The sequence below is a fragment of the Hibiscus syriacus genome, unplaced genomic scaffold (assembly GCF_006381635.1).
Source record: "Hibiscus syriacus cultivar Baekdansim isolate YM2019G1 unplaced genomic scaffold, ASM638163v2 tig00112649_pilon, whole genome shotgun sequence".
NCBI classification, from domain to species: domain Eukaryota; kingdom Viridiplantae; phylum Streptophyta; class Magnoliopsida; order Malvales; family Malvaceae; genus Hibiscus; species Hibiscus syriacus.
Window position 1 is genome coordinate 668,358 of NW_024063376.1, and position 27,974 is coordinate 696,331.

Here is a 27,974-nt window from a genome sequence, read left to right on the forward strand (position 1 = left end):
TGGTTTTAGTAAACAAAAATCAGTGTGAGGAACGTACATCCTTTAATTTTATATATTAGATATGATAGGTTTATAAGTTATTGAGATAAATAATAATGATTCTCTTAAATTCGGTGTATTTAAGCAACTCGAAACGAACCCCAGGTTAGTCATCAGCTTGTCTGCCTCTAAGTATAACTAGATACCCACTTGCGCTATTTCCGGCTCGAACTCTCTGGGTTTGAGTTTTTACTAACCAAAACGGACAACATCCTAATCTTCACAAAAACTGGTTTATTTACAGGGAAATACAATCATACAGATTTCAACATGTAAATGTATAGCCTTATAATCATTGTTTCCCAATAGCAGTAATATACTATCTATAACAAACTAATTACAAAATAAAGTCAACTACTCGGTCAAAATCTGGTGTCGACGATGTATGATGGTAAAGAAGATGTTAGAAGCCTTTCGATCTCAAGGGAGCAGACAGTAATAGCAATTTTGATGAACGGACTCAGAGAAGACGTCTTTTGAAGTTTCTAGTTGTTGTTTGGTAAGTACGAACCAGCAAGCCAACTCTATACCATACCGAGACAAACACCAAGATCGATCCCGACACCAACCCGTACACCTGCATTATACCATGAGAGCTCGCCATCTTCACCTATGTATTTTGTCCCCCTCCAATAAATGTTTCTATAGTCTTCATCGTTTTCATGTTTGTAGCTTATGTATTTCGTAGCCTACAAATGGAAAGGAGTATAACTTGTTAGAATGGGCAAAGAAATGTTCGGTACTTCAATCATAATTGTTCGGATTCCCTTCTCTTTCTTCTATTCTACACTCCTTATTGAACATGTAAAGATTAACCATAGATGTCTAATCTATGTAAGCAAGAACAGAGAAAACAAACGAGAGAAACAAATCTTCTGAAATTCATTATTTTCAAGTGTGTGTATTACAATTCTCAAGTAGAGTATTTATAGCTAGTACTATAACTGATGATGTAACTAACTTCACAATAAACTAACTGCTTCAACTGATCAGCTACAGTGAACCAATCCTCAGCTGCAAAACCATCATGCACAGTAGTTGCACGTGTACTTATATGCCATGCATTTACATACACTAACATTTCTCTTGCACTCTTCAACTTCAAACCTCCTACTTCAAACCTCCTACAAACATGATCAATGCTTATTCAAACTCAAAATGAAATGAATGTTCATTCCCTTTGCAATCTTCAACTTCAAACCTTCTTCAAACTCAAACTAATCTACTGTTAAGTTGCACCAACAGCAACCGTTGTCTGTGTTTGAGAAACAAAGGTGCAGATAAAGGCTTGGTCAACACATCAGCAACTTGCTCAACTGCAGGAACTTCATGCACTTGTAGATGTCCCATAGCCACCATTTCACGAACAAAAAACAGATCTAACTCAACATGTTTGAACTTAGAATGAAGTACACGATTAGCACATACTGCCACTGCACTTGTATTATCACACCACAATATGGCCTTGCCATGTGAAACTACATGTAATTCCCCCAACAACGATCGAAGCCACACCATCTCAATAGCTGTACAAGCCACACTTTGGTATTCGACCTCAACAGTTGAACGTGCAACAACCTGTTGCTTTATAGAGCTCCACGAGACCAAGTTCCCACAAAAATATATACAGAACCCTGAGGTTGACCGTCTATCATCAACATCTGAGACCCAATTCGCATATGCAAAACCAGCCAAAGCCATTCTCGAAGAGGGTGTAAACCGTAGTCCAAAGTCAGCTGTACCTTGTAGGTAACGAAGTATTCGCTTGACTGCCTAAAAATGAACATCCAGTGGGGCTTGCATGAATTGACACACCCTATTCACAGCAAACATCACATCAAGTCGAGTGATCACAATGTACTGCAGGGAACCTACGATGCTTCTGTATCGTGCATCATCTTCAAGTGGTGTTCCTTCCTTGGCTGATAGCTTGATGTTGGAGACCATAGGGGTGGGAAGACTTTTCACTTCACCAAAACCATGCTTCTGTAAAAGGTCTTGAATATACTTTTGTTGACTCAAAATAACATCACAACCTTCATAACCGACTTTCACTCATAGGAAAAAACTCAATGGTCCAAGATCCTTCAATGAAAACTGAGCATTCAGTCTGTCTATAACACTTTGAACAACCACCTCTTTATCCCCTGTTAAGATGATATCATCAACGTACACCAGTAAGTACACCAAGCTATCTGAGGTCTTTCGAACATAAAGAGAGGCATCCGACTTAGCTAGAAAAAATCCTTTAGACTCCAGGTATGCCTTCAGTCGCTCAAACCAGGCCCTCGGTGCTTGTTTCAACCCATAAATCGCCTTATGTAGCTTGCATACCAGCTCACCATTTCCTTGCTCATACCTTGGTGGTTGAGTCATGTAAACCTCTTCAGTGAGCAGCCCATTCAAGAAGGTATTGTTGACATCGATCTATCTCACCTTCCATCCTCGTGACAACGCCAAGGAAATGATCACCCTGATCGTTGCATGCTTGACCATCAGGCTAAAGACTTCATCAAAGTCAATTCCTGTTTTTTGAAGAAAACCTTTCGCCACCAAGCATGCTTTGTACCTTGAAACCGAGCCATCAGTATTTCGCTTTATTCGAAAGATCCATTTACAGTTCACTGCCTTCCTATCTCTGGGAAGAGGAACTAGTGTCAACGTGCCATTCCTTACCAGGGCATCATACTCGGCTTGTGCAGCTTCTTTCCAATAAGGACTCAACAAAGCCTCTGTGATATTTGATGGTTCTCGATGAACCTGCAACATTATAAACTTTTGTTTCCAGATTCCGTGCTTACTCCTGGTCATCATGGGATGAACATTGGAGACTGCTTGTGGTACATCACTCTCCACATTTCGTTGAACTTCAACGCACGGCTCTGCTGTACCATTTTCTTCTTGAACCCCACGTGAACTGCCACGACAATTACTACCATCGTGATTCTTTTCATGTACCACATGTGCGCGACAATTACTCCCATCGAGACTTTCTTCTTAGATTCCATGTGAACAACCATTAAAATTACTCTCATTATTAATGTTTGCCGCACCTTGATTGCCATGTGAGCCACCACCACTTTCAATATTTAAATTTGTAGCATCATCATTTCCTCCTTGGACCCATGCACTTGCCGCACCTTGGTTGCCATGAGCCACCACCACTTTCAATATTCGGCGTGGCCCCATCACCATGTGCATTCACCAACTCAAAAGTGCTTGAATTATGTGCACCACTTGCATTTGAATTATGTACACCACGTGCATTTAACTCTTCAACATGAGTGCCATTATTATTTAATTCACATGTGCCTTCAATATGAGTGGCATTATTGCTTAATTCACGTGCGCCTTCAACATTCTCATTTCTTGGACTAGATGGCGTGCTTGAACTATGCGCACTAGCACCATTATCATGGGCGACTCCATTGCTTGGACTTTGGACCCCATCCACACCATGATAAATCCCTTGGACCCCATGTGAGTTGCCAACACAACCTCCATTAATTATACTAGGCGCATTACTCATTCTTTTATATGCAATTGCCGCTTGAGAATTGCCTTGGACCCCACGAGCATTTCCTTGGAGCCCATGCGCACCATTATTTATTTTAGGCACATTATCATAGTTTCCGCTGCTATTTCTATTGTTTGAATTTGGCGAACCATGCGCATGATTATTTAACTCTTCAACGCATACATTTGTTGAAGTCTCAACACGAGTGGGCACCACACCAAGGGCACTACTACTTGGACTTTGTGCGCCATCATGTGCATCATGGTGAACAGTTATTAATTCAAGTGGTGTGGCCCCATGTTCTTGTGCAATATCTCGCATGGCTCCAAGCGGCGTGGTCCCATGGTCATGAACATTGTCTCGTATAGCTCCAAGCGGTGTGGTCCCAAGGTTATCACCATATGCAGAAGACAAGGTGGCTCCAACCTTGCGCATTATGATGATTTCCAAGCAGTGTGGCTCCACGTTTATTATAGAATATAGGTAATTGTCCAGTAGTGACAATTTCTTGTCTAAGGCACTTGCACACAAGTTGATTCTTATCAAAAGGAAATACTTGCTCGTCAAACCTCACATGTCGAGACACAAAGACTCTGCCATCACTGTCTAGACATTTGTACCCATGATGTGAGGTGTTGAGCCCAAGAAACACACACTCCCTTGACTGAAAATCCAATTTATGTTGATTAAACGGTCTCAAGAAGGGAAAGCAAGCACACCCAAACACTCTCATTCCTGAGTAGTCAGGAGCTTTCTAATAGAGAACTCAAATGGGGTCTTGCCTGAAATAACCTCATATGGGAGTCTGTTTATGATATACACTACCATAGTAAAGGCATAACTCCATAACATTATTGGCAGTGATGCTTGAGCTAACATGGCTAGTCCCATTTCAACAATGTGGCGATGTTTACGTTCAATCATCCCATTATTCTCTGACGTGCTGGGACAAGATTCGATGTTACTCCATTGGTAAAAAACCAACTCTTCAGAGCCTGATATTCACCTCCACCATCACTCTCCAATGCTTTGATTTTCTTCCCAAACTGAACCTCGCTATTTTAACAAGATTGAGAAAGCATTGGCTGACTTCAAACTTCTTTCTAATTAGATACACCCAGGTATGTCTACTGAACACATCAATAAATGATACATAATATATGTAACCTTTAGTCGAAACTACAGGAGCAGGTCCCCACATATCTGACACAACCAGCTGAAAAATTTCTTTATATTTAGTCAACGAGTTACAAATGGCAGTTTTTGAGCCTTGCCTTGTAAACATGCAGAAAAACATTCTTCAATTTGTTTTCACTAGAAGAAACATTATACATTTTCATAACATCTTTGACTGTCTTCATACATGAGTGTCCTAAACGCCTATGCCAACGTTCCAAACTGCTCGAAGCCTTGGACACATTATTCACTACGCAACTCGATGCATTCTCTTCACTTGGTACAACTGGTATAATCCTTCACTTGTGAGCTTCCCTCTCAACAAAATGGTCCGAGTGTGTGCATCCTTCACCAATCATTTAAAAGGATGAGACTCAATAAACACATTGTTATCACGAGTGAATTGAGATACTGACAACAATTTCTTCTTAATGTGGGGCATGTAGCATATTTTGTAACACCAGAGGTCTGAGATTAGAAGACAGAAAGCCTTGACCAACATGATTAATTTTAATCACTTCACCATTTCCCATTAGAAGAGTGTTGTTACCTTTGTATGCCATACCTGAATTGAATTGGCCAAGATCATTTGATACATGATGAGTGGCACTGTATCTAGATACCACAAAGCATTGGAGTGTTTTGGAACACTGTGAACTGTTGTCATACTAGGCACAGTGGATACAAAGGTTGTAGGTGCAGTATGAACAAATGACTCTTGTCCTTATGTTGTTGCAGGATGAGTTACGCAATCCCCATTGAAGGTATTCATTACCTGATTTGAGGAGTAAGGCGGTCCTTGACGAGTCCAAGCATAAGACATACCATGCATGGAGCTGTATGGACAGTGATAGAAAATAGGAGATTACAGCGTTTGATTATACGCATGTCTATTCAGAGGAATAATCTGTTCGGACGATTTCTTCCACTGCTCAGCAGACTGATCTTCATTGGCAATTCAGTGAAATCTCGATCAAAACGACGATAACATCGCTGAACAATGTGTCCAAACTTTCCACACAACTGGCACTGTGGTCGATTCGAATTATTAAACCTTCCTCTTCCTCGACCACGATAGCCTCCCTGCTGACTTCCCTGTTGACCTCTCACGGAATAAAACTATTTTTCTGTTGCATCTGTTTCAGTGACCGCCTGAGATCTCGACCCATTCTCTTCTTTTGGCTGAACAACTATATTTGCACAATACCATCACTTAAAAAAGTTTTTTGCCTAGCCTCACAGTCCAAAAGCATTTCAGTGAGACTATCAAAGGATACTACATCATGATACGCTATAGCAATAATGGACTCGAATTCCATTGACAACCCAGTAAGAATCACACTTACTTGTTCTTTTTCAGGTACATCACAACCAGCAGCATTCAATAAATCACAGACTGTTTTGATCTTGGCTAAATAATCACTCACAGTCAAGCCAGCTTTCCTCTGAGAGTGCAAACTGTGTCTAAGAGAAGAAATCTTGGCACTAGAACGAACTTCAAACAACCTTGAAACTGCATTCCAGATTGTACGAGCGGATGTAAGCCCCGTGATATGTGGTAAAACCTCCATGCTAACCGTTGTCAACAACCACGAAGCAAGTAACTTGTCTTGTTGCCTATGCACAACATACACTGGATTTTCCTCAAGCTGCCCAGACTCATTTACAACAAACTGAGAAGGAGTAGACTATCACCAGAGATATAGGCCAACAATCCATAGCCATCAATTATAAGAGTCACCTGATGCTTCCAAAGAAGGTATGTTGACTCGGTAAGTTTTATGACATCCTGTTTAGGTATATGTTGCACACTGGACAGGACTGAAGAGCCATATGACGATGAAGTAACTTTGGTATTCACCGGAGACTGAACACCAGCTTCTTGCAAGTCCACCATCTTCAAAGAAAAGCAAGAACCTTCAAGAACCTCCAAGAAAAGAAGCAAACCAGAAACTGCAGACCGTTTTGGCGACTGATACCATGTAAAGATTAGCAATAGATGTCTAATCTATGTAAGAAAAATAGAGAAAAAAACGAGAGAAACAAATCTTCTGAAATTCATTATTTTCAAGTGTGTGTATTACAATTCTCAAGTAGAGTATTTATAGTTAGTACTATAATTGATGATGTAACTAACTTTACAACTAATCAGCTGCAGTGAACCAATCCTCAGATGCACAACCATCATGCACAGTAGTTGCACGTGTACTTATATGTCATGCATTTACATACACTAACAGAACATATATATGATAAAGCATATGTTTCCCAATCCAAGCATAAAATCTTGCAAGCATGGACTAAAGACATGGACATGCATGTTTCAAGACAGGAAGCATAGTACATAAAACTAAAAGTCCACCAATTTCAGACTACAACGCCTTCATTGAACCTATGAATGGTCATCTTTAAATATACAGAACATTGTTGCTAAAAAGTAAGATTAAAATGCAGAAACAAAGCATTGCTTGAACATAGTATGCCTCTAAATCAATAAACTAAAGTGAACATAAAGAAATGAGATTTCAATACAAATTTTCTGGTCCGGTTACCTGCATATTGGATTTAGGCGGAGGCGGCATATCTTTCAGGCATTCAGTGCTCTCATGTTCTGGGATTGCTTCTAACATACCCTTCCTATTATGCTTCTTTCTGTGATTGAGTTGCAATGTTTTGGTTAAAATGATGGTCTTCCAGAGAAGTAACCCGTAACATAAACCTCAATAGTTGGTGGCGATAATTCGGGGGAAGAACCATGTTTTTCCTTGAGAAATCAACATCCAGAAGTGATATCCGATTCATAATTCATACTCCATCGCTTCACGTCAGTTTTCGATTCTCCAATGAAGCCATTACTAGCAGACATTTCCAATGCACCACAGAGAATGAGGTCTTTTTTATCGAAAACATCAAACTTCACACTCCCTGTTAACCTAACACTTGTACTAACAAAGGTGGCTTCTTCTGATTTCTTGTCCACCCTATCCCTTCTAAGAAGTAAAGAGACCCTATCAGAGTATATGTTGTTTCGAGTACCATTAACTTCCAAAATGGTGTCCGGTTCTAAAGGAGTGTGATTGAGAGTTAGATATTCAGGCGTTGAATCGTGGACTCGAAAATTGCTGACTCTAACATAGAACACTCTCAAAACAAACCAGAGTGATGATAATCTGAACCAGGGCTGGAATGGAGAGTACCTAATAATCTGAAGGTGGCGATCTGCTACGTCACCGTTTTCTGGAGTATCACAATGACCCTCCATCATTAAAGAGATTAATCCTCACTGAAACCCTCTAACATCACAACACCACAAATTAGCAACAGAATTGCCTGTGAAGACCTATTATAATATAATAGAAATGTACAATTTTTCTTCAAAATAATCTTAGAAATGATTTTCTAGTACTGTCAGAAATTCAAAGAGAACCATAAAACAATTTTAAAACAAAGATCAACAGATCATTATATGGAAACTGAAATAAAAGTACCCAACAACAGCAACCCAAGGGATCCAACAGTTAAGCAAAAACCCAAGGTGGAAATTTCCCTTATCTGATTATTTCCATGTTTTGGAATCAAAGCAATCAAGAGAATCAAATTGCAGTTTTGCCTACTCTTTAACAAGAGAGATTAAATTAAGTTTTTAGAAGAAAAATAAGCTGGCAATTGGCAAATAAGAACACACATGTCAGAACAGCCTTAATCATGTAAATAGCATCAATATTCTCTAGAAATAATTGGTACCACAAACGCCAAAAAGAAGAAAAAAAATAAAATTTCCCAATTTCTAAAAACAAGTAATCTGATGCATGGGATCCGAGACAGATGATGTTGAGCTGTCATATTGCACCTTGATGGCACTGAGATACCATGAGTTGGCAGATCACGTAAAGGCGGGAGTTGATTGTGATATGTTCCTCATTGGGGCCGTTTTGAGTGTGTTTCAGTCTTTTAGCCATAACTTTGGCTACGGTGTCGGAATCGCGCATAAGACCCCAATTCAAAAAGCCCCTTTGACGCGCACGCTGTCCATATGGAGCTATGCTCCATTTGGCCCTTTTTTCGACCTCAAATTCTGTCATTTTCCTCTCCGAATCATTAGTTTTATTTATTTTTTATTTTTTATGGTAATATTTCGCTTGTCAGTTGGAAAGTCAATTTAAATCCGATTTGGGCCGGATTTTTTGTAGATTATTTATTTTATTTCAAATTTCAATTTAGAGTGATTTTCAGAATTTTGCTATTTTTGGTAAAATTCGGATAAACATGATTTTTTCCTATAACAGTTCGGCTTGTGGACTGATTTTTGCATTGTTTGATTTTATAATATTTCGTTAAACCCTAGAGACTTGTTTTCTCTGGTTTTGGTGAATTTTCTCTTATGAATCATCTGTTGGAACCAGCCTACAGGATAATCGCTATCCTATCCGGCGTCAGTTGGTATCAGAGCTTCAACATCTTCTGGGAAATTTCACCAGTGTCAATGGCTGGAGGTAGTGGTCGTGGCCGTCGTGAGCAGGTTCCGAATGAGGAAGTCCAATGCCGTGATCGCAGTGTTTAGGATGCGATGATTGCGGATTTGCAGAGGCAAGTCACATAATTAACCAAGCGGCTGGTGGCGTAGGATTTTAAAGATCGTGAGGCCTCCGGTCACGATACTAATTCCACTTTTGAAAACCCATATAACAATCATACTCTATTCTGGATTCTGGGAGCACCGTGGTCAGGAGGAGCGTCATGGAGACCTTGGTTTTCATGTCGATCTCCCCGATTTTTTTGGTACGTTACAGGTCAAGGGATTCATGGATTAGATTAATGAAGTGGATCATATTTTTGATTATAAGGAAGTCCCCGATCCTGTGAAAGTAAAACTGATCGCCATCAAACTCAAGGGCAGAGCATCTGCGTGGTGGGAGCAGTTGCGACGTTCACGAGACAGGCAGGGCAAGGCCAAGATCATTGATTAGGAGAAGATGAAGAAGAAGATGAAGGGCCACTTCCTTCCTTTTCGCTATACGCAAACCTTATTTCAGCGACTTCATACGTTGAGGCAGAGCGCACGATCAGTCGATGATTACGCTGAGGAGTTTTACCAATTGGTCGCCCGGAACGGTTTATCGACGGATAAGTAGATGGTGGCGCGGTATTTGGGGGGTTTACGCCAGCCCTTGCAAGATGTCCTAGCCTTCATTCATTGTGGAGTGTTTCAGAAGCTTACCAGCGTGCACTTGCTGTTGAAAAATAGCAAAATAGGAGACCAGTGATCAAGAGCGATCACAACAGTCGGCCAGTTCACCCTCAAGATTCCCGTCCTGCTCAGCAGCCACCGCAGGGTAATTCTAACCCTACTATTAAATGTTTTTGTTGTGGTGAACAAGGGCATAAGGCGACTGATTGCAGGAAGCCTGCTAGTCAAAAGGGCAAAAATTTGTTGATTGAGGAAAACGCGGGAGACGAGACTGAGGAGATTGGCGAGCCCATATATGACGATGATGAGACTGATGATGTGATGTATGGAGATGGTCATGAGACTCTAGTCGTTCGCAAGAGTCTACTGACTCCCAACGGTGATTCAGGGGACGATTGGTTGAGAACCAATATTTTCCACACGACCTGCACAGTTGCATATAAAGTTTACAAAATGATCATTGACAACGGCAGTTGTGAGAATGTAGTGTCGAGGAGGTTGTCCAGAAATTACAATTGAAGACGGACCGTCATCCTAAGCAATACAAGTTGTCATGGCTAAATAAAGGCAGTGAGGTAACAGTTGATAGGCGATGCCTCGTGTCTTTTTCAATTAGTAGAAAATATTTTGATAATGTATGGTGTGATGTTGTGTCTATGGATGCATGTCATATATTGTTGGGTCGACCTTGGCAGTATGATCGCAGTGTCATTCATGACGGACGGAAGAATACATATTCCCTTAGCATCAAGGGAAAAAAGATTGTGTTGGCACCCCGGTGGGAAGGACTCACTCCTACCCCGGTAGCCAATAATAATAACTTGCTTTCTATGTCCAGATTTTTAGATGAGATTGAGCATGGAGGCATGGTCTATGTCTTACTACCTTGCGAGAATAGTGCAGTAGATGTGGATGCAGATTTACCAGTAGAGGTACAGCGGCTGCTAGCAGAATTCTCTAACTTGATGCCAGAGGATCCTTCTCCTGGGCTACCGCCTATGAGGGATATTCAGCATCAAATTAACCATGTTCCTAGGTCAAGTTTGCCGAATCAACCAGCATATCGCCTTACTCCCAAGGAGGCTGAAGAGTTGCAGCGACAGGTGGAAGAGTTGTTAGAGAGAGGCTATATCCGAGAGAGTATGAGCCCATGTGCAGTCCCTGCCCTGTTAGTGCCAAAGAAATATAGTTCTTGGCGTATGTGTGTTGACAGCAAGCGATCAACAGAATTACAGTGAAGTACCGGTTTCCAATTCCCCATCTAGATGATATGATAGATCAGTTATCCAGTTCTAAGGTATTCTAAAAAATTAACCTTAAAAGCGGATACCACCAAATCAGAATAAGGCCTGGAGAAGAGTGGAAGACGACGTTTAAAACTCCACAAAGGTTGTATGAGTGGATGGTTATGCCTTTTGGGTTATCTAATGCGCCCAGTACATTCATGAGATTTATGCATCAGGTCTTGCGGCCTTTTATGGGGAAATTCGTTGTAGTTTACTTCGATGATATCCTCATTTATAGTCCGAATGGGATTCACACTTCGATCACCTCTGTGTTGTTTTTGAGATACTGAAAAAGGAGTGCTTGTTTGTCAATCAGAAGAAGTGTTCTTTCTTCACTACTTATGTGACTTTTCTTGGTTTTTTGTGTCTACTGATGGTGTTCATGCAGATCAGTCAAAGATAGATGCAGTCTTGGAGTGGCCCAGACCAAGGACCTTATATGACATCCAAGTTTCATGGATTGACATCTTTCTACCGCGGTTCATTAGAAATTTCAGTACTCTGATTGCCCCTATCACAGAGTGCCTCAAGGGGCATGATTTCCAGTGGTCTGAGGAGGCAGAGGCCAGTTTTCAACTGGTCAAGCAGAAGATGACCGAGGCACCAGTTTTGGCACTTCCTGATTTTGACAAAGTGTTCGAGGTAAATTGTGATGCATCTGGCGTTGGAATTGGTGGTGTTCTGAGTCAGGCAAGTCGTCCGGTTGCTTTTTCAGTGAGAAGCTATCGGGATCAAAGAAAAATTATTCCACTTATGATTTGGAGTTCTATGTCATAGTTCAGTCCCTAAAGCATTGGCATCAATACCTAGTACAGAAGGAGTTTATTCTGTATACCGATCATGAGGCCTTGAAGTACATCAATGGCCAACACAAGCTGAGTAGACGTCATGCCAAGGGTGGCATACCTGCAAGAATTCACTTTTATGATGAGGCACCAAGTAGGGAGTTTGAATCGCGTCGCAGATGCCCTGAGCTATCGTACCTTACTCCTCACCACCATGAGTACCAAAGTTGCAGGTAACTAAGGGTCAATGTCATGATTTTGTTTTGCATAATGGTTATATGTTTTGTGGATTACAGTTGTGCATTCCAGATTGTTCATTGAGACATCAAATTATAAGTGAACTTCATAATGAGGGACACTTTGGCCGAGATAAGACCTTGGCCTTATCTCTTATGACTTTTATTGGCCTAAGTTGACTAGTGATGTGGCTCATTATGTGGATCGTTGTTATGTGTGCCAGCGATCTATGGGCGTTCTGACTAATGCGGGCTTGTACACTCCCTTACCTGTTCCTGAAGCTCCTTGGTTCGATCTCAGCATGGATTTTGTATTGGGCTTACCCCGCACCCAAAGGGCCTCCGATTCTATCTTTGTTGTGGTTGACAGGTTTTCCAAGATGGCCCATTTTGTAGCTTGCAGAAAACTATGGATGCTATCGGATTGCCCATATTTATTTTAGGGAGATTGTGCGTTTACATGGTGTTCCTTGATCCATCACTTCAGATCGTGATACAAAGTTCATCAGTAATTTCTGGAAGAGCCTGTGGGGGAAACTGGGAACGTAGTTGAATTTTAGTAGCTCCTATCACCCCCAGACGGATGGCCAGACCGAGGTGGTAAACGGAGTTTGGGCAACTTTTGAGGTGTTTGGCAGGAACAAAGCCGAAGTAGTGGGATTTGGCATCGCCTCAAGCAGAATTTGCCTACAACATATCAAAAAAACAGAACCACATGTTTAAGTCCATTTGAGATTGTCTATGGTCAGAACCCATCCGGGGTGCTGGACTTAGCCCCTATTCCACGTATAGGACATTTCAGTCCTAAAGCAGATGAGATGGCGAAGTATCTTCGAGGTATCCATGAGCAGGTGAAACAGACCATTCATGAGAGTAATACCAAGTACAAGACTCGGGTTGACAATCATCGTCGTCAGGTACTTTTTGATGTTGGTGATTTTGTTTGGGCTGTATTAACTCGTGATCGTTTTCCTGTTGGTGAGTATAATAAGCTTAAGGATCGGAAGATTGGACCTTGTGAGGTCGTGCAGAAAATCAATGATAATGCTTACAGGCTGCGCCTTCCCATTCACTTGAAGACTTCTGATGTCTTTAATGTGAAGCACCAAAGTTCTTGTTTTGTGGATTCTGATGACACTACTCTGAACTCGAGGACGAGTTCTTTCCAACCCGGGGTGACTGATACAGGGGATCTGAGATAGATGATGCTGAGCTGTCAGATTGCACCTTGATGGCGCTGAGATACCATGAGTTGGCAGATCAGCGCAAAGGCGGAAGTTGATTGTGATATGTTTCTCATTGGGGTCGTTTTGAGTGCGTTTCAGTCTTTTGGCCATAACTTTGGCTACGGATGTCGGAATCGCGCATAAGAACCCAATTCGGAAAGCCCCTTTCAACAGGCACGCTGTTCGACCTCAAATTCTACCATTTTCCCCTCCGAATCACTAGTTTTATTTATTTTTTACTATTTATGGTAATATTTCGCTTGTCAGTTAGGAAGTCAATTTAAATCCGATTTGGGCCCGATTTTTTACAGATTGTTTATTTTATTTCGAATTTCAATTTAGAGTGATTTTTGGGATTTTGCTATTTTTGATAAAATTCGGATAAACATGATTTTTGGCTATAACAATTCGGCTTGTGGACTGATTTTTGCATTGTTTGATTTTATAATATTTCGTTAAACCCTAGAGACTTGTTTTCTCTGGTTTTGGGTGAATTTTCTCTTGTGAATCATCTGTTGGAACCAGCCTACAGGATAATCGCTATCCTGTCCGGCGTCATAATCTTACCAGCCAGCCACAAAGATACCAACTTGTGTAAAAATTATATAAAAAACCAAAGAATCCAACTCTTCTAGATGGTGATCACCCAAATGGCTCTGAGCTTAAAGCTTTTGATTTTCTAAACTCTCAAAGTTTCATACACGTATGGAGCTAAAGTTGCAAATTTTCTCTTTGATTTTCTTGGTTGTTTATATTCTCGAGTGATGTGATTCTTGATATGTTACCTCCTCCAAAATGGGTTGTGCCAAAAGTACATATTTGAGTGAGTTATGGGTCAATTTTTGGTGATTTTTTAATGGTTGATGGTGTCAAATGATTGAAGGACGATGAGCTGCCTTTGCATTGCTACACTATATTACGACATATATGTATGAGACTGACGGTCTTATCGATTAAGCAGTGCAGAGTTTGCAATTACAAGGCTGGTGTCATTTGAGAAGGATGTATTTGCCCCTGCCTTGAGGAGCAATCAATATTGTTCCCACACATGGGTGTTGCTTGATGTGTTATGATCCTATATCAACACAAAATTTTATATAGTAGAGAGAATTTATAAAATTTTAATATATTAATAAAATTTATATATTTTAAAAAATACGTACGAGGGTTTTAAATTTTTTTAGAAAGACAACTATCTCTATTTGTTTCTTTCAATCCACCTTTACAACGTTAAGTTTGTTTAAGATAGTCATTAAATTTTCAACTACAATAATTAACTGATATTTTTAATGAAAGATTTAAGTAGATGTAATTCGATTTTAAGTAAATTAATTTATAATTAAAATTAAATCATTACTATTAAATCTACTCTCAGTTACACTATCAAGATTATTAAAAATTGATAATTTATTTACTTAATTAAACGAAATGATTTTGAGAGAAGACGACGAAATCCCTGACGTTATCGAAACCCTGCGATTAGGGCAGACTTCTACGCCCATCAATTGAAGACAACCAAAGAGCAACGAAGAAAGTAAAAATAAAGATATCGAGATACCTCCAGATGGCAACCCGCAAATTGATATGAGCATGCGAGATGCATAAGCCGACCAAACGAAACCTAGAATTGACGCAAGGAACCCTAAACCAAGAAGAATCTCTTATGCAGCCATGGCTGCAAGTTCTTCAGAGAAAACAAAGAATTCTTAGACATATTCCTAAGAAGAAGAGATACTTCTCCACGAAGGCGACGTGGAGATCGACAACTCTGGATTCTTCCCGGTAATTGTGGAACGTATGGTCACTAAAAGGAGGCGTGCAGCGCAGGAAAAGAAGAATCGAATAAGGAAATCAACAACGCCCAAACCCTAGAAACATCTCCAACTCCAACAGCAAATGAGGCAAGCCCCTTAGGCCCTTGGATGGTCGTTCAACCAAGGACTAGGAAAGGAAGGAACCAAGCTGATCCACCCAGAAACAAAGAACTCGATAAGAATCCCAAACAAGGTTCCCATTTTGACGTACTCCAAAGCCTTGAAAACGACATTGAATGCCCAGGTACAAGCACCCTTCAAGAACAGCCCCCGATGAGCGAAGCTCCTCCTCAAGCGACAACACCTTCAGGCCATAAACCCACATCCCCTGCAAACAAGGGCAAGGAGCTAGAGTTAAACTCCAAGATGAGTTGTAGAACACGCTAGGATACAAAACAGACACCCCAACCCTATTCACCCAAAGCACAACCCGGATTAGACAAAGGTAAGAGTACATTAGTCGATATTCCGGTACTATCAGGAGAGATACAAGGGGTTAACAATATTTCATCTCCCCATCCCAAGGGAGAAGTCCAAATCACGGCTAATAATAATGCCCAGATCTTGGAACACACCCCTAACTTAGAGGGAGGTAACCATGCAGCGAGAAAATGATTCAAACTTGGGACGTTCACAGAGATTGAACATAGTAAAGAAAACAAATACCAAGAACTCCAAAGGTCTTAGGGTTAAGAAACCTGGAGAATACCGAGCACCCAAAGCTCAAATTCTTTCCGAATGGGTACAAAATGAGTCGATAAAGATTGCTGTCACGACTCCACCGCCTCAGCAGTACAAGAACCCAACCAAACTCCAATAAGGAGTGAGTTTAATCGAAGCAATCCGGAAGAGGCAATGGATGTCCTAATCCAAGACAAACCAAACCCCAACTAATATGGATCTTATGTTTTGGAACACTCAAGGGGTAACCAAAACCTCATTCAGAAGATATTTCAAGGATTTTGTCAAGAACTACAAGCCTAAGATTGTTGCACTCTTTGAAACTCGTACGAGCGGTGCAAATGCGGACAAAATTGTAAGCAAATTGGGACTCGTAAACTCTTTCAGAGTAGAAGCGTTAGGTTTCCAAGGTGGTATTTAGATTCTATGGGATAATTCAGTAAATGATGAAATCTTGAGTATTTCCAACCAGTTCGTCCACGGGAGGTTCAAGAAGGATAGTGATTCTCTCTGGCATTTCTTCACTGCCGTGTATGCCAGCCCAAACATCACAATCTGAAAACACCTCTGGGGACTACTATCCGAATTAAACCAACAAATAATGAACCTTGGATATTGGGTGGTGATTTTAATTGCATAATCCGAATGGAAGAAAGACATGGAGACAGCAGGAGTAATAGGGGATACAGCAGAGCTTTCCAAAACTTCATCTTGAACAATGGGCTACAGGAAATAAACTTCAAAGGCAATGAGTTCACATGGAAACGAGGCAATTTGTGGCAGCGCCTTGACCGATGCTTGATGAACAACGGATGGGATGACCAATACCCAGGTTCTATAATTTCTCACCTTAACCGGTTGGGTTCAGATCACAGCCCCATTCTCCTCCGATCGGAAGGCTTACCAGAAACCAAGACGAACAAACCTTTTCGATTCTTAGCAGCCTGACTAGATCACCCGGACTTTGATAATTTCATAAAATCCAATTGGAACGACAACGGTGAGATAAAGCTAAACCTCATCCAAATCACAGAGGGATTGAAAGTCTGGAACCGTGAAATCTTTGGTAGCATAAACCAAAAGAAAAAGAAGCTCCAAGCTCGTCTAAAGGGCATTGACAAAGCACTACGTAGGTTTGAGTTAACAAAACTCTCTGATCTTGACAATGAGTTGCGAATGGAATTGGACACAATACTCAGACAGAAGGAAATACTCTGGGCACAAAGAGCTAGGAGTAAATGGGTCAACCATGGCGATAATAGAAGATTCTTCCACACTAGTACAATGGTTAAACACAGAAGAAAATTGATCTCTTCTTTAAAACTGCCCTCAGGAGACTGGAGCTCTGACCTAGAAACGCTGAAGAACCATGCGAAAGAATTCTATCTAAACCTATTCACAAGCGCAAGTCCAGTACAGAACCAGTATAGATCGAGAGGTCTATTTCCTAGCCTCACGACAGAACAAGTGGAAGCTCTTATGGAACCATACGAAGATGAAGAAAAAAAAATGCTCTTTTTAGTATGGGTCCGTTAAAAGCACCTGGGGCAGACGGGATACATCCTATATTCTACCAACAACAATGGGAGGCAGTGGGTAAAAGCGTATGTCGTTGTGTTCGTCACATTGTGGAATGAGGATCCATGGACGAATCATTAGATAGGACATTGTTAGTTCTACTCCCAAAACTAAACAAACCGGAATCAATTTCACAATTCAGGCTGATAAGTCTTTTTACAGTACTCTACAAAATCATTATCAAGGTACTCGTAAACAGGATCAAACCTGTCCTACCCAACCTGGTTTCGAGCAGCCAAACAAGTTTTATTCTGGGTCGGTCGATAACCGACAAAATAATCTTTGATCAAAAAACCATTCACTTGCAGATATTGGTTTCCCAGATTCTCTAAGGAAGGTTATTATGGAATGTGCGACCACAACCACAACTCAGATTATCTGGAATGGAGAATTAACCGAATCTTTTAAACCGTCTAAGGGACTCAGACAAGGAGACCCCCTTTCTTCATATTTATTTGTCCTGTGTATGGAGAGACTGCCTCAAGCTATAACTACTGAAGTGGAGAAAGGGAGGCTGAAGCCCATTGAACTGTCACGATCAGGTCCAGCCCTATCTCACCTTTTCTTTGCTGATGATTTGAACCTGTTTGTCGAAGCTGATGGACCTCAACTACATGTTATAAACGAGGTGTTCCAAAAATTCTGTCAAAGAACATTAGCATCCAAAAAAGAACTATTTTCTTCTCGAAAAAAAGTCGATGCACGTACCAGAAATACAATCACAAGGGACTTAGGTTTCAAAGAAGTAAACGACCTCGGAAAATACCTAGGCGTCCCTCTGATTCACAGACTGGTAACGAAGAAAACCTACAGCGATATTATCCAAAAGGTTAGAGATCGTCTTTCGGGGTGGAAGGCAAAGGCTTTGTTATTAGCTGGAAGATTAGTTCTTGAAGAGTCAGTGCTCTCAGCTATCCCATACTACACCATGCAAACTACACTCATGCCAAAAGGTACGTATGACGAGATTGAAAGCCTGATTCGTGGATTTGTGTAGGGTCGAACCAAAGAAGGTGGCGGAATCCATCTTATTAACTGGAATAATATGTGCAAACCCACCAAAGTTGGAGGTCAATGATTAAAAAATTTGAGAGCCCAAAACGAAGCATTCCTTTTCAAGATTGCCTTCAAATTAATAAATCGCCCCGACTTGCTTTGGGTAAAAGTGCTGCGCGACAAGTTAGTTGAGAAGCTGCCCACGGAACTACCAGGCCGAAACTGCTCCTACTTATGGAGAAACCTGAGTACAGTGTGGCAAAAGTTTAGAAGTAACATCAACTGGAACCTTGGAAACGGGAGAGATGAATTCTGGAACGATGACTGGTTAAAGAATATAGGCCCTCTTTCACCACTTTGTACACAGCAAAGGAAAATAGCCAATGTTATTACCAAGGTTAGGGATGTAGTTACGAGTGACGGAAGCTGGGACTGGAATACTTTGAAACCCCTACTACCGGATAATATTATCAATATCCTAGAAGCTACTCCCCCACCGATCGATGACAGCAGCTGCGATACCTTTGGTTGGAAATCTTGATAGGATCGTAACTTCACGGTTAGATCAGCTTATAAAACCCTAACCAATCCTGGAGAAGAAAGGAGAGATAAGCTATGGGAAACTTTAGCGAAATACCAAAGCTAGCCCCGCATCAAAACATTCCTTTGGATAGTCTATAGCGAACGTCTCCTCACAAATGCAGAAAGCGTAAGAAGACACGTCTCAACAGATGCTAGCTGCAGATGTTGCAACGCTGCTCTTGACGATACCAGCCACGTCACTATAGCAAAATTGTTCTACAACAGCATTTTTAACGGCGTTTTGAGAGTAAACACCACTAATTTTAAACATATAGCCATGTTTACCTCTAACATCACAAAATGGTAACTTTAGCGGCATTTTGTATAAAAATGCCACGAAATAGTAGTACTTTAATTCCGATTTTATACAAACGCCGTAATAGGTTCATCCATAGTGATGTTTTTTCAACAAAGGTCGTGACAGAATAGTTTTTAGCGGCGTTTATATAAAAACGCCACAATAGAGTTCATCTATAGTGGCATTTTTCAACAAACGTCGTAACAAAGTAGTACTTTAACTATTTTTTATACAAATGCGTAATAGGGTTCATCTATTTGCTTCTGTCCCTTCAGACACAAATGCCGCTAAAGTTTAAAGTTTATAAATCCCACGCTCTTTTGCATGTTTTCCCCTTCACCTATATTTTTCATTGCCGCTCCCTCCTTTCCTAAAAAATAAAAATGTTTCATTTTCTCTCTTCCCTCTCTACTTCACCACCACTGAATTCAGATTTTCTGCTTCACCACCATTGCCACTGTACCTCTCTCCGCGCTTTGCCTCTCATGACTCTGAGTTGGTACCTCACCTAACTCACTGAGTCACTTGCTCCAAATTCCTTCTCTCTCTTTGTTTCCTCTAGTAACCCTACCTTACCCCTCCCATTTCTACAATCCAATTTCTTTTTTCTTTTATGGTATGCTTCTCCACCCGCCATTCTCATCAAAGTAAAAGTCTTGGCGTTTCTTTTCTCTCTTTTTTTCTCTATTCTTTATATATGTATAGCTTTTGATTGATGACTTTGGGTTTTTTGTGTGTGTTTGTTTTGCTTTCTGCTGAATTGATTAAGAAAGGGTGAGTGTATATGATGGGAGAAAGAATCTTACCGGGAAGTTTCTTGCAGTACCCACTTTCTGGACTCCATGCTTCTCCTCACAAGCCTTCTCTTCCTTCAGATCGTGAAAGGTTTGCCCCTTTTTTTTGTTGAATTACTTTAGTCAATCGAATCCCATGTTTTGTTTTTAATTTTGGCAATTTTTTACTCTAATCATTGATGGATTTCTTGTTTTTGGTTTCATAATTTGATCTTTTTTTGTTCTGATTGATGTTTGTTTCCATGGTTGGTTTATGAGCTTATTGTGTATTGTATTTCTTCAATATGTCTTACAATTTAAGCAACAATGGCAGGTATTTAGCTGAATTATTGGTTAAGAAACAGAAGTTGGGACCTTTTATGCAAATTCTGCCACTATGCACCCGGCTTCTTAATCAAGGTTATTGAATCATCTGTTTTTTAATCCTTTTTGATTGATGTCAAATCCATTAGCTGTCGTGATTTGTATAATCAGAAAATGGATGTGATTGTTTTCTCTCTGTGGTCGAATGAAAATCATTCTTATAAGTTGTCCCATCCATACATGTTAATATACACTTTTTGAAGGATAATCCTCTTCTAGTTAAATGTATGTTTCATTCTTATAGATTGTTATCGGAGACTCATTATCATAGTGTTATGTTGGTACTTTTTCTTTCGAGGATAATCCACTCCATACAAATATAATTGTCATATTATAATTCTTAACTGGCTACATTTGGTTTTAAGTGATTACAAGCTGAAGTATTCTTAAGCTAGATACTTCTACACTCTTTTATGTGCTTTTAAAGTGAGCAAACCAGAGGGATGCCACTTGAGAGTTGTACTATAGCATGTAATCAATCATAAATCCAGATGATGACATTTACTGGCAAAGACGATCTGGACAACATATGGAGTCACTTTTGCTTTTTCTTACATTGCTGCAGAGATTAAAAGGGTTTCAGGTCTTAATCCCGGTTTTGCTGATCATGATAGATTTGAGCATGATACTCCTTTAAGGTCGTTGGTTCAACATCCTAATGGGAGACAGATGGATATGGAGGGATGGTCTGCAATGCAAACAGCGGTAATTCTGTTTAATGTTTATATGCCCATTTGTTCTTAAGATCAATGATTTTCTTCCAATTAATGTTAAATCAAAGGAAAATGGAAAGTTCTTTTATTGAAAATTTATTGCTTCAGGAAAACGGGCTTATACAACGAGTTGCTTCAATTCAAGATGCATCGATGGGTTGGCTTGGTTTGCGATGAGTCCCTACAACACCAATTGTAAAGCGGGCTGTTAGACTTGATGTACCCGTGGATAATATCCAAATGTAAGCTATTTCAAAAGTAAGATTTTCATTTACTTCCTTTTAAGTTAATGTGTGTCTCCATTTGCATTTGATATACTCCTAAGCGAACTTAAGAATTATTCCTAGTTTCCGAATGAAGTAACTTGTTACCTAGTTAAAGGTAGGTCATTAGTCGCTTAGTGAACTGTGAATTGAGATGAAATTTCATATTTTCAACATAAATATGAGATTGAGTTTTCCATTGGTGTTTTGCTTCAATTGTTGTTATTCATTTGTACTTTTCTTTAAAATTTGCACTACTGGTTGATGGCTTTTCTACAGGAAGAGAAACTGAAAGATAAACTGGGATGTGAACATCTTAACGAGCCGCTGCACGTGTTGTTGGAGGCTGAATTTCCCGAGGATACGATAAACTCTCGTTTGGACTATGTTGTTGGAATACTAGAAAATCTTCTGAAGCCTGTGGTACAAAAAAGAAATTTGTGTTTTTATTTTATTCATAGCCTTCTAATGTCTAGATTATTGTATATCAGTTATATATTTAAACTGATGTTACATCTCTAGCTTTGCATTTCGTTGTTGCTTTCAGGCCCTTTATTTGTTCTAATGAGATTGCAATAGCTTTGAACCTTGTTGTTTTTAGGCCTATTACTGATTATAATGAGATTACAAACCACTTCATCGAGTGTATTTATGTTCATTTGTACAACACCAAGATGAGGGTAAGAGACTGAGAGTTGATGCTCAGTATACAAAATTACATTCTAGATTATTTGAATGTAATTGTGTGTTTATTTTTAGGAACGACTTGTTTTATCTCAACTTTGTATGTAGGGTTGCATCAACACTCAGCCTTATGTAGGGCTGCATCAACACTCAGCTTCGGATGACAAATTATGTTGGTGGCATGATTACTCAGCCTCAAGTGGCAATAAACGATAGAAGAGAGAGAAGCAGAGAGGATGTGAAGAACTTCAAAATCAACTTGAAACTATGAAACAGCAGAATCGAGCAAAAAATTCTTCATCCTAGGTGATTTCTTAGGTTAATGTTTTGTTTATTCCAGTGAACAATATTGAACTACGTTACATTTTTGTTGGATGTTTGTAAACTTTGAATTATTCATATTTTTATGTATTTTTGTTTAATTGGAAGCGTAATTTTATTTGTAGGTTGTTATTAGATATTGTTACAAGTTAAATTTGGGTAATACAAAGTAGGAACAAAACATATTGAAAAATAACGACATTTTTGTAAAAATGCCACTACAATATAAGTAATATATAGCTGCGTTTTGTATTACAAACTCCACTAAAAACAATAGAATTAGCTATTTTGCCACACAAATAAACACTTGTGGTAAAAAAAAAGCCACTAAGATAATTGTGGCATTTCAAGCCAAAAACGTCACTAAAGATAAGAGAATTAGCGGCGTTTAAGGAAAAAACGCCACTAAAGACAAGAGAATTAGCGGTATTTGTGAACAAAATGCCACTATAAATCATAACATATATCAGCATTTTAGTTTCAGCGTTCGTTTTAGCAGCGCTCTTATTAGTACCGGTAATTTTTTTAGTGGCGCTTAAAACGCGCTGTAATACTAAAAAAATCGTTAAAAACCTATTTTGTTGTAATGGTCGTCAGAACCTGCGCGATGGCTTACACAGTCTATCAACATTGATAAAACCAGAATGTATGGATGATTTCCCAAGCTGCAATCTTAAAGAATGGATCCTAACAAATATAGGAAGCTCCAACCCCTCGTTGAATGGAATGCCGAACTGGGATTTATTTTTTAGTTCAGTCATCTGGGCTCTGTGGAACAAGAGAAATCAGTTCATCTTCGACACTGAAATGATCGAACGAGAGACAATCGTAAACAAAGCTAAAAAAAAATTAAATCATTACTATATAGTATACAAAATAAATATATTATTTTCAAAATCTAGGATTGTGTTTTATCATGTTAAACACCGTATTAAATTCAATTTATAATTTTTGTTGAATATTTTACATATTTAAATATATTTTACGAAATTTATAATTATTATGTTTATTTAGTTGTTAGTATAGTTGTCACACAACCTAATATGTCATGATTAGAAAAAGTCGTATACTTTTTGAGTTTATAATTTCTGGGTTAAATCTGATTTGAATCGGTATTTTAAAGTTTCAAACTTGTAGGCAGCTCTAGTATTTATTAACTATACAACGATTTTTTTCTTCTTCTTAATTTTAATTCTTGTCTTGATTAATCTAGACCGATCTGTATTGCACATCTGGTTTTAGTAGGTAAGTCTTCTAGTATGAATTTTTTACATACACAAGGATTCGAATTCAATACCTTACTTAAATGATATCAAACTACTTACCACTTGAATTAACCCTAACTATGTAACGATTATTAATATTACTGTAATTTTTCCTTTTTTTTAGGTTACTTCAGGTGTTGTGATATCGGTGATGAACATCTCTTATAGTAATATTCATTGTGTTTTTTATACGTAGGCTGGTGAATTCATCGACAACCCTTTTGCGACCAAAATCGGACTTGAGGCAATCAAAATCAAAGCACAAAAGGGATGATATTGTCTATTTAGTCTTTGAAGGTATATTTTGATTGATTTTTTCTATTAAGAGAAATTTCATTTTCATCGCACCAATTGTTAATGAAAATAAATTAGTTATTTCCATAATTAATAGTTTATCCTTTTGGTTTAGACAAATAATCACAGTCAATGACTATATGATGATTGGTTGGTATTGAAATCCTCTATTTTCTCGAGGAAGAAAAGGAAAAGGAAAATAGGTGAAGTGTTGTTCTAGTCTCTTTCCCACTCTCAACCGAGAGATTTTATAATATTTTTAACGTTGGCATTAGACGTAAAATTATTACTACTATTCATAAATTGATAGTCCCATAAAATATGAACGACTGATATTAAATTTAACTACGATAATCCAATTTAAATTAGTCAAACCCTCTTTTTAAGTTCCTACCAATATTAAAATTCTAAATTAATTTTACTCAAACAAATAAATTTCATTATTTTTGACATAGAAACATGCATTTAGTTTTCGTCGTTAAAAAGCTCAATTCTTATATATATATATATATATATATATATATTCTCTTTTTAACTTTTTGGTGCCAAGACAAGAGAATGTCTGATCTGAAAATGAACATACCCACTTTATCTATTTTTGGGTAGACATCTTTATTTTCAGGGTAAATTACACACAAGATCACCTAATTGTAAATTTGCTAATAAATTTATTATTTTAAAAAAAAGTACAAATAGGACACTCAAACAAATCATACCATTATTAAAATCTAGACGAAATAATGATCTGTATAATAATAATTTTAGTTTTTTATAATTTATAAATTTGTTTTTAATATAAAATAATTTAATAAATTTAATTATTTATATTTAAAATTTTCATTATTTTAATCTTTTTCATTTAAATTGTTAGTTTTCCTCCAGAAAATATTATATTACTTTTTTATTACTTTCTTGATATTACTTTGATCCGATTAGTTAGTTTGATTTTGACAGTATTATGAGAAAAAAATTAAATTGATAAAAAAATTATATATGAACGGTTAAATTTAGTAAAATATTTGAATTAAGATAAAACTAATAAAATATATAATTTTCAGGACAAAAAATGTTATTGTGCTAGACTATATTACATGTTCCTTTTAATTTTAAGGACAAAGTAAGATATTTGTAATAATATTGAGTAAAAATGTTTATAACTTATAGGGGGAAAGTTAACATGTTTATTTTTAAAAAACCTAAAATTAACTGGTTTTTGGATGTAACATGTAACATGTGGCCCTCTCGAGATGGGACTGTGGGAGCCATTCATTGCTGCCTTTTCGTACCAATAAGGACACATAGGAAAAAGCAAAAACTAAGGTAAAAGAAATGGCTAACACTCGTGGTCGTGAAAAAGTTGGTAGATTTAAAAATATTTTCTATAATAGACATGTATATATTAATAATATAAAATTTTTATATAAATGTACATATTAATAAAATAGACATCTAGTATAAAGAAATTTAAATTTCATAATAAGTGCATGCCTACTATGGATAGTATGTGTTAGTAAAAAGATACTGCTGTAAAATAAGATATTAGCATTAACTAACATAAATAATAAATAAATAAATAAATAAAGATGATATAATCATTATGTCATATAATCACTGTCTTAGAAGCATTTCGTCTAGATTAGTGTAATCCTGAAAATGGACGTTGCCCCAAGGTTAACACAATCTTCTGAATTTCATACACTCGAAATAAGAAAGTGAAACTCTGAATAGTGTTGTTCTTTTTGGAGGAAAGGAAAATATTTTATCCAGAGTAAATACTACTAAAATAAAAAAATATCAAAAGCCATCGAAAAGGAAAAACTTCACTATGCTTATGAAGAGAGAAAATATAGAATAAGAGAGGAGAACGGAGAAATGAGTGAGTTGAAAATGAAGGAGAAAGCCTTCTTTTATGGCTAGAAATCAATTGTATTTAGGTAAAAATGTAAAGAGAACAATCATCAAAAATCTCTCGAAATCTCAACTCCTCTCATGATCTCAACTAGGGGTGTAAACGAGCCGAGTTGAGCTCGAGTATTGTTGAGCTCAACTCGATTCGAAAACTCTGAAATAGAACTCGACTCGAAAACTCGTGCTTAAAATTTTCAAGCTCAACTCGAACTCGAAATCCTGAACTGAAGCTCGTGAGCAGCTCGAAAAGGCTCAAATGAAAAAAAATCTTAAACTTAACTCGATTGAAGCCTCAAACTCAAACTCGAACATGAACCTTAAATACATGAAATCTTACTGTATTTTTTAAAAAAAATCAATACATAAATATTAATATTATTAATAATTTTTTTTTTTAAATAAAATCTTAATATATTATATTTTCGAGCTGCTCGTGAGCTTTTCAAGTCGAATATGGAGTAGCTCGTTTCGGCTCGTTAAGAACTCGAGTCGAGCTCGAGCTCTAGTCGAGTCCATTCGATCCGAGTATTTATCGAGTCTTGATCGAGTCGATCTCAAGTAGCTCGCGATCTGTCTCGTCTCATTTACAGTCCTAATCTCAACCATTGACTTTGAATTAATTTAAAATTTAAAATTCAAATAAAATTAATTATATTTATTTGTATTATTATATATATAACTATCAATCCCCACTAATGCAAAGAAATAGTGATCCACAAAAGAATTAAAACAAAATAGTAATGGCCAAATTTGTCGCTTATCTATTAGATTTGAACTAGTACATTGTTAAATAAGTAATTCTTCTCTTTAACAAGTGAACAAATTTTGAACTTGTTAAGATTAAGGTTAACTCATAACAAATGACTAATCTCAGATCTATTTGAGTTCCGTTGTAGTTCAAAAAATTTGCCAAATAATACCTTGGGATGCTCATAAGTGCTCTAGAAAGACGATCAAATACCTTTCATAGAAGTTAACTAGTTCTTCACACTTAAATAGGTGATTTCATCAAGTATATCTCAATATAGACCACCCAAATATAGATATGAAATCATTAAGAGCACTTAGAAAGCTAAACCTCTATTTTTTTAAAAACAAAATCGATGAATTCATCAAATCCGTCTCACAAGAACCACCCAAATCCTGAGCTATGAACTCATTAAGTGCGTAAAACTCAACATCTCAAGCCAGTGAATTCATCAAGTCTGTCTCACTCGAACCACCCAAATCATGGGCTATGAATTCATTGAGAGTGTAAAGCTCATTCTTTCACGTTAGTGGATTCATCAAGTCCTTCTCACTAAGACCAACCAAAAAGGGCTATAAATCCATTAAGAGCAAAAGCTCGTCCTTATGCATGTACATTTATTTACTATAGGGATATGTAAGAATGTACACTATGAGTCTTTCCATGGCTTCGTTTTACTACATTGAACTTAGAAGTCTAAGTTGGGTGTCCAACATGAATTCCTCTACCAAATGTGCTTAAAACCTATCACCCCGACAAATCTTGAATCACTTTTCATTTATCCTCTTAAGTTAAGAGATTAATATAAATTATCTTCCATCCTCTTGTACCTCAATGTACTATCATTTTTCTTTACAGACTTATGCATTCTCTATTCATTGTACGCTTGATTTATAAATCACTTATACGAATCACGTAAAAAGATAAAAAAAATCTATCTTTAAAGGATTGTCAAGGCATTCAACATCTTGCCTTGCTAAGTCTTGACTTAGCATCTCATATTTCACAATAGAGCTATTAAAAATAATCATAATAACAAAAATAAAAAATTCACAAGTTTTCACAAAAGCTGCCCTACTCAAGATAAATACATACTCACTAAAAGAAGTTTATCGATGCATTGTCAGTTACATAATCATAATATCCTTTTTAAGAGTATAGGATATTTTTCAATAAACTATAATTAACAAGTCACTATAAACTTTAATTTCCCAAAAAA

General features: G+C 37.9%; 1 protein-coding gene and 1 pseudogene across 1 annotated transcript; one reads left to right on the top strand and one right to left on the bottom strand.

Moving 5' to 3' along the window:
* Window positions 1-395: 395 nt before the first annotated feature.
* On the bottom strand, window positions 396-8,530 carry LOC120182426 (annotated as a pseudogene).
* Window positions 8,531-20,038: 11,508 nt separating this feature from the next.
* On the top strand, window positions 20,039-21,438 carry LOC120182410 (KH domain-containing protein At1g09660/At1g09670-like). The gene is made up of 4 exons (XM_039187395.1): window positions 20,039-20,049; window positions 20,172-20,287; window positions 20,510-20,595; window positions 21,125-21,438. The coding sequence occupies exons 2-4, from the start codon at window positions 20,187-20,189 to the stop codon at window positions 21,301-21,303; spliced, it is 366 nt and encodes a 121-aa protein (XP_039043326.1). The 5' UTR covers window positions 20,039-20,049; window positions 20,172-20,186; the 3' UTR covers window positions 21,304-21,438.
* Window positions 21,439-27,974: the final 6,536 nt, after the last annotated feature.

Bases quoted from the DNA above. Each gene is read 5' to 3' on its own strand.
- LOC120182410 (XM_039187395.1), top strand. From the start codon at position 20,187: ATGATGGGAGAAAGAATCTTACCGGGAAGTTTCTTGCAGTACCCACTT. The intron at 20,288-20,509 runs GTTTGCCCCTTT...CAACAATGGCAG, and splicing joins CTTCCTTCAGATCGTGAAAG to GTATTTAGCTGAATTATTGG. The intron at 20,596-21,124 runs GTTATTGAATCA...ACATTGCTGCAG, and splicing joins CACCCGGCTTCTTAATCAAG to AGATTAAAAGGGTTTCAGGT.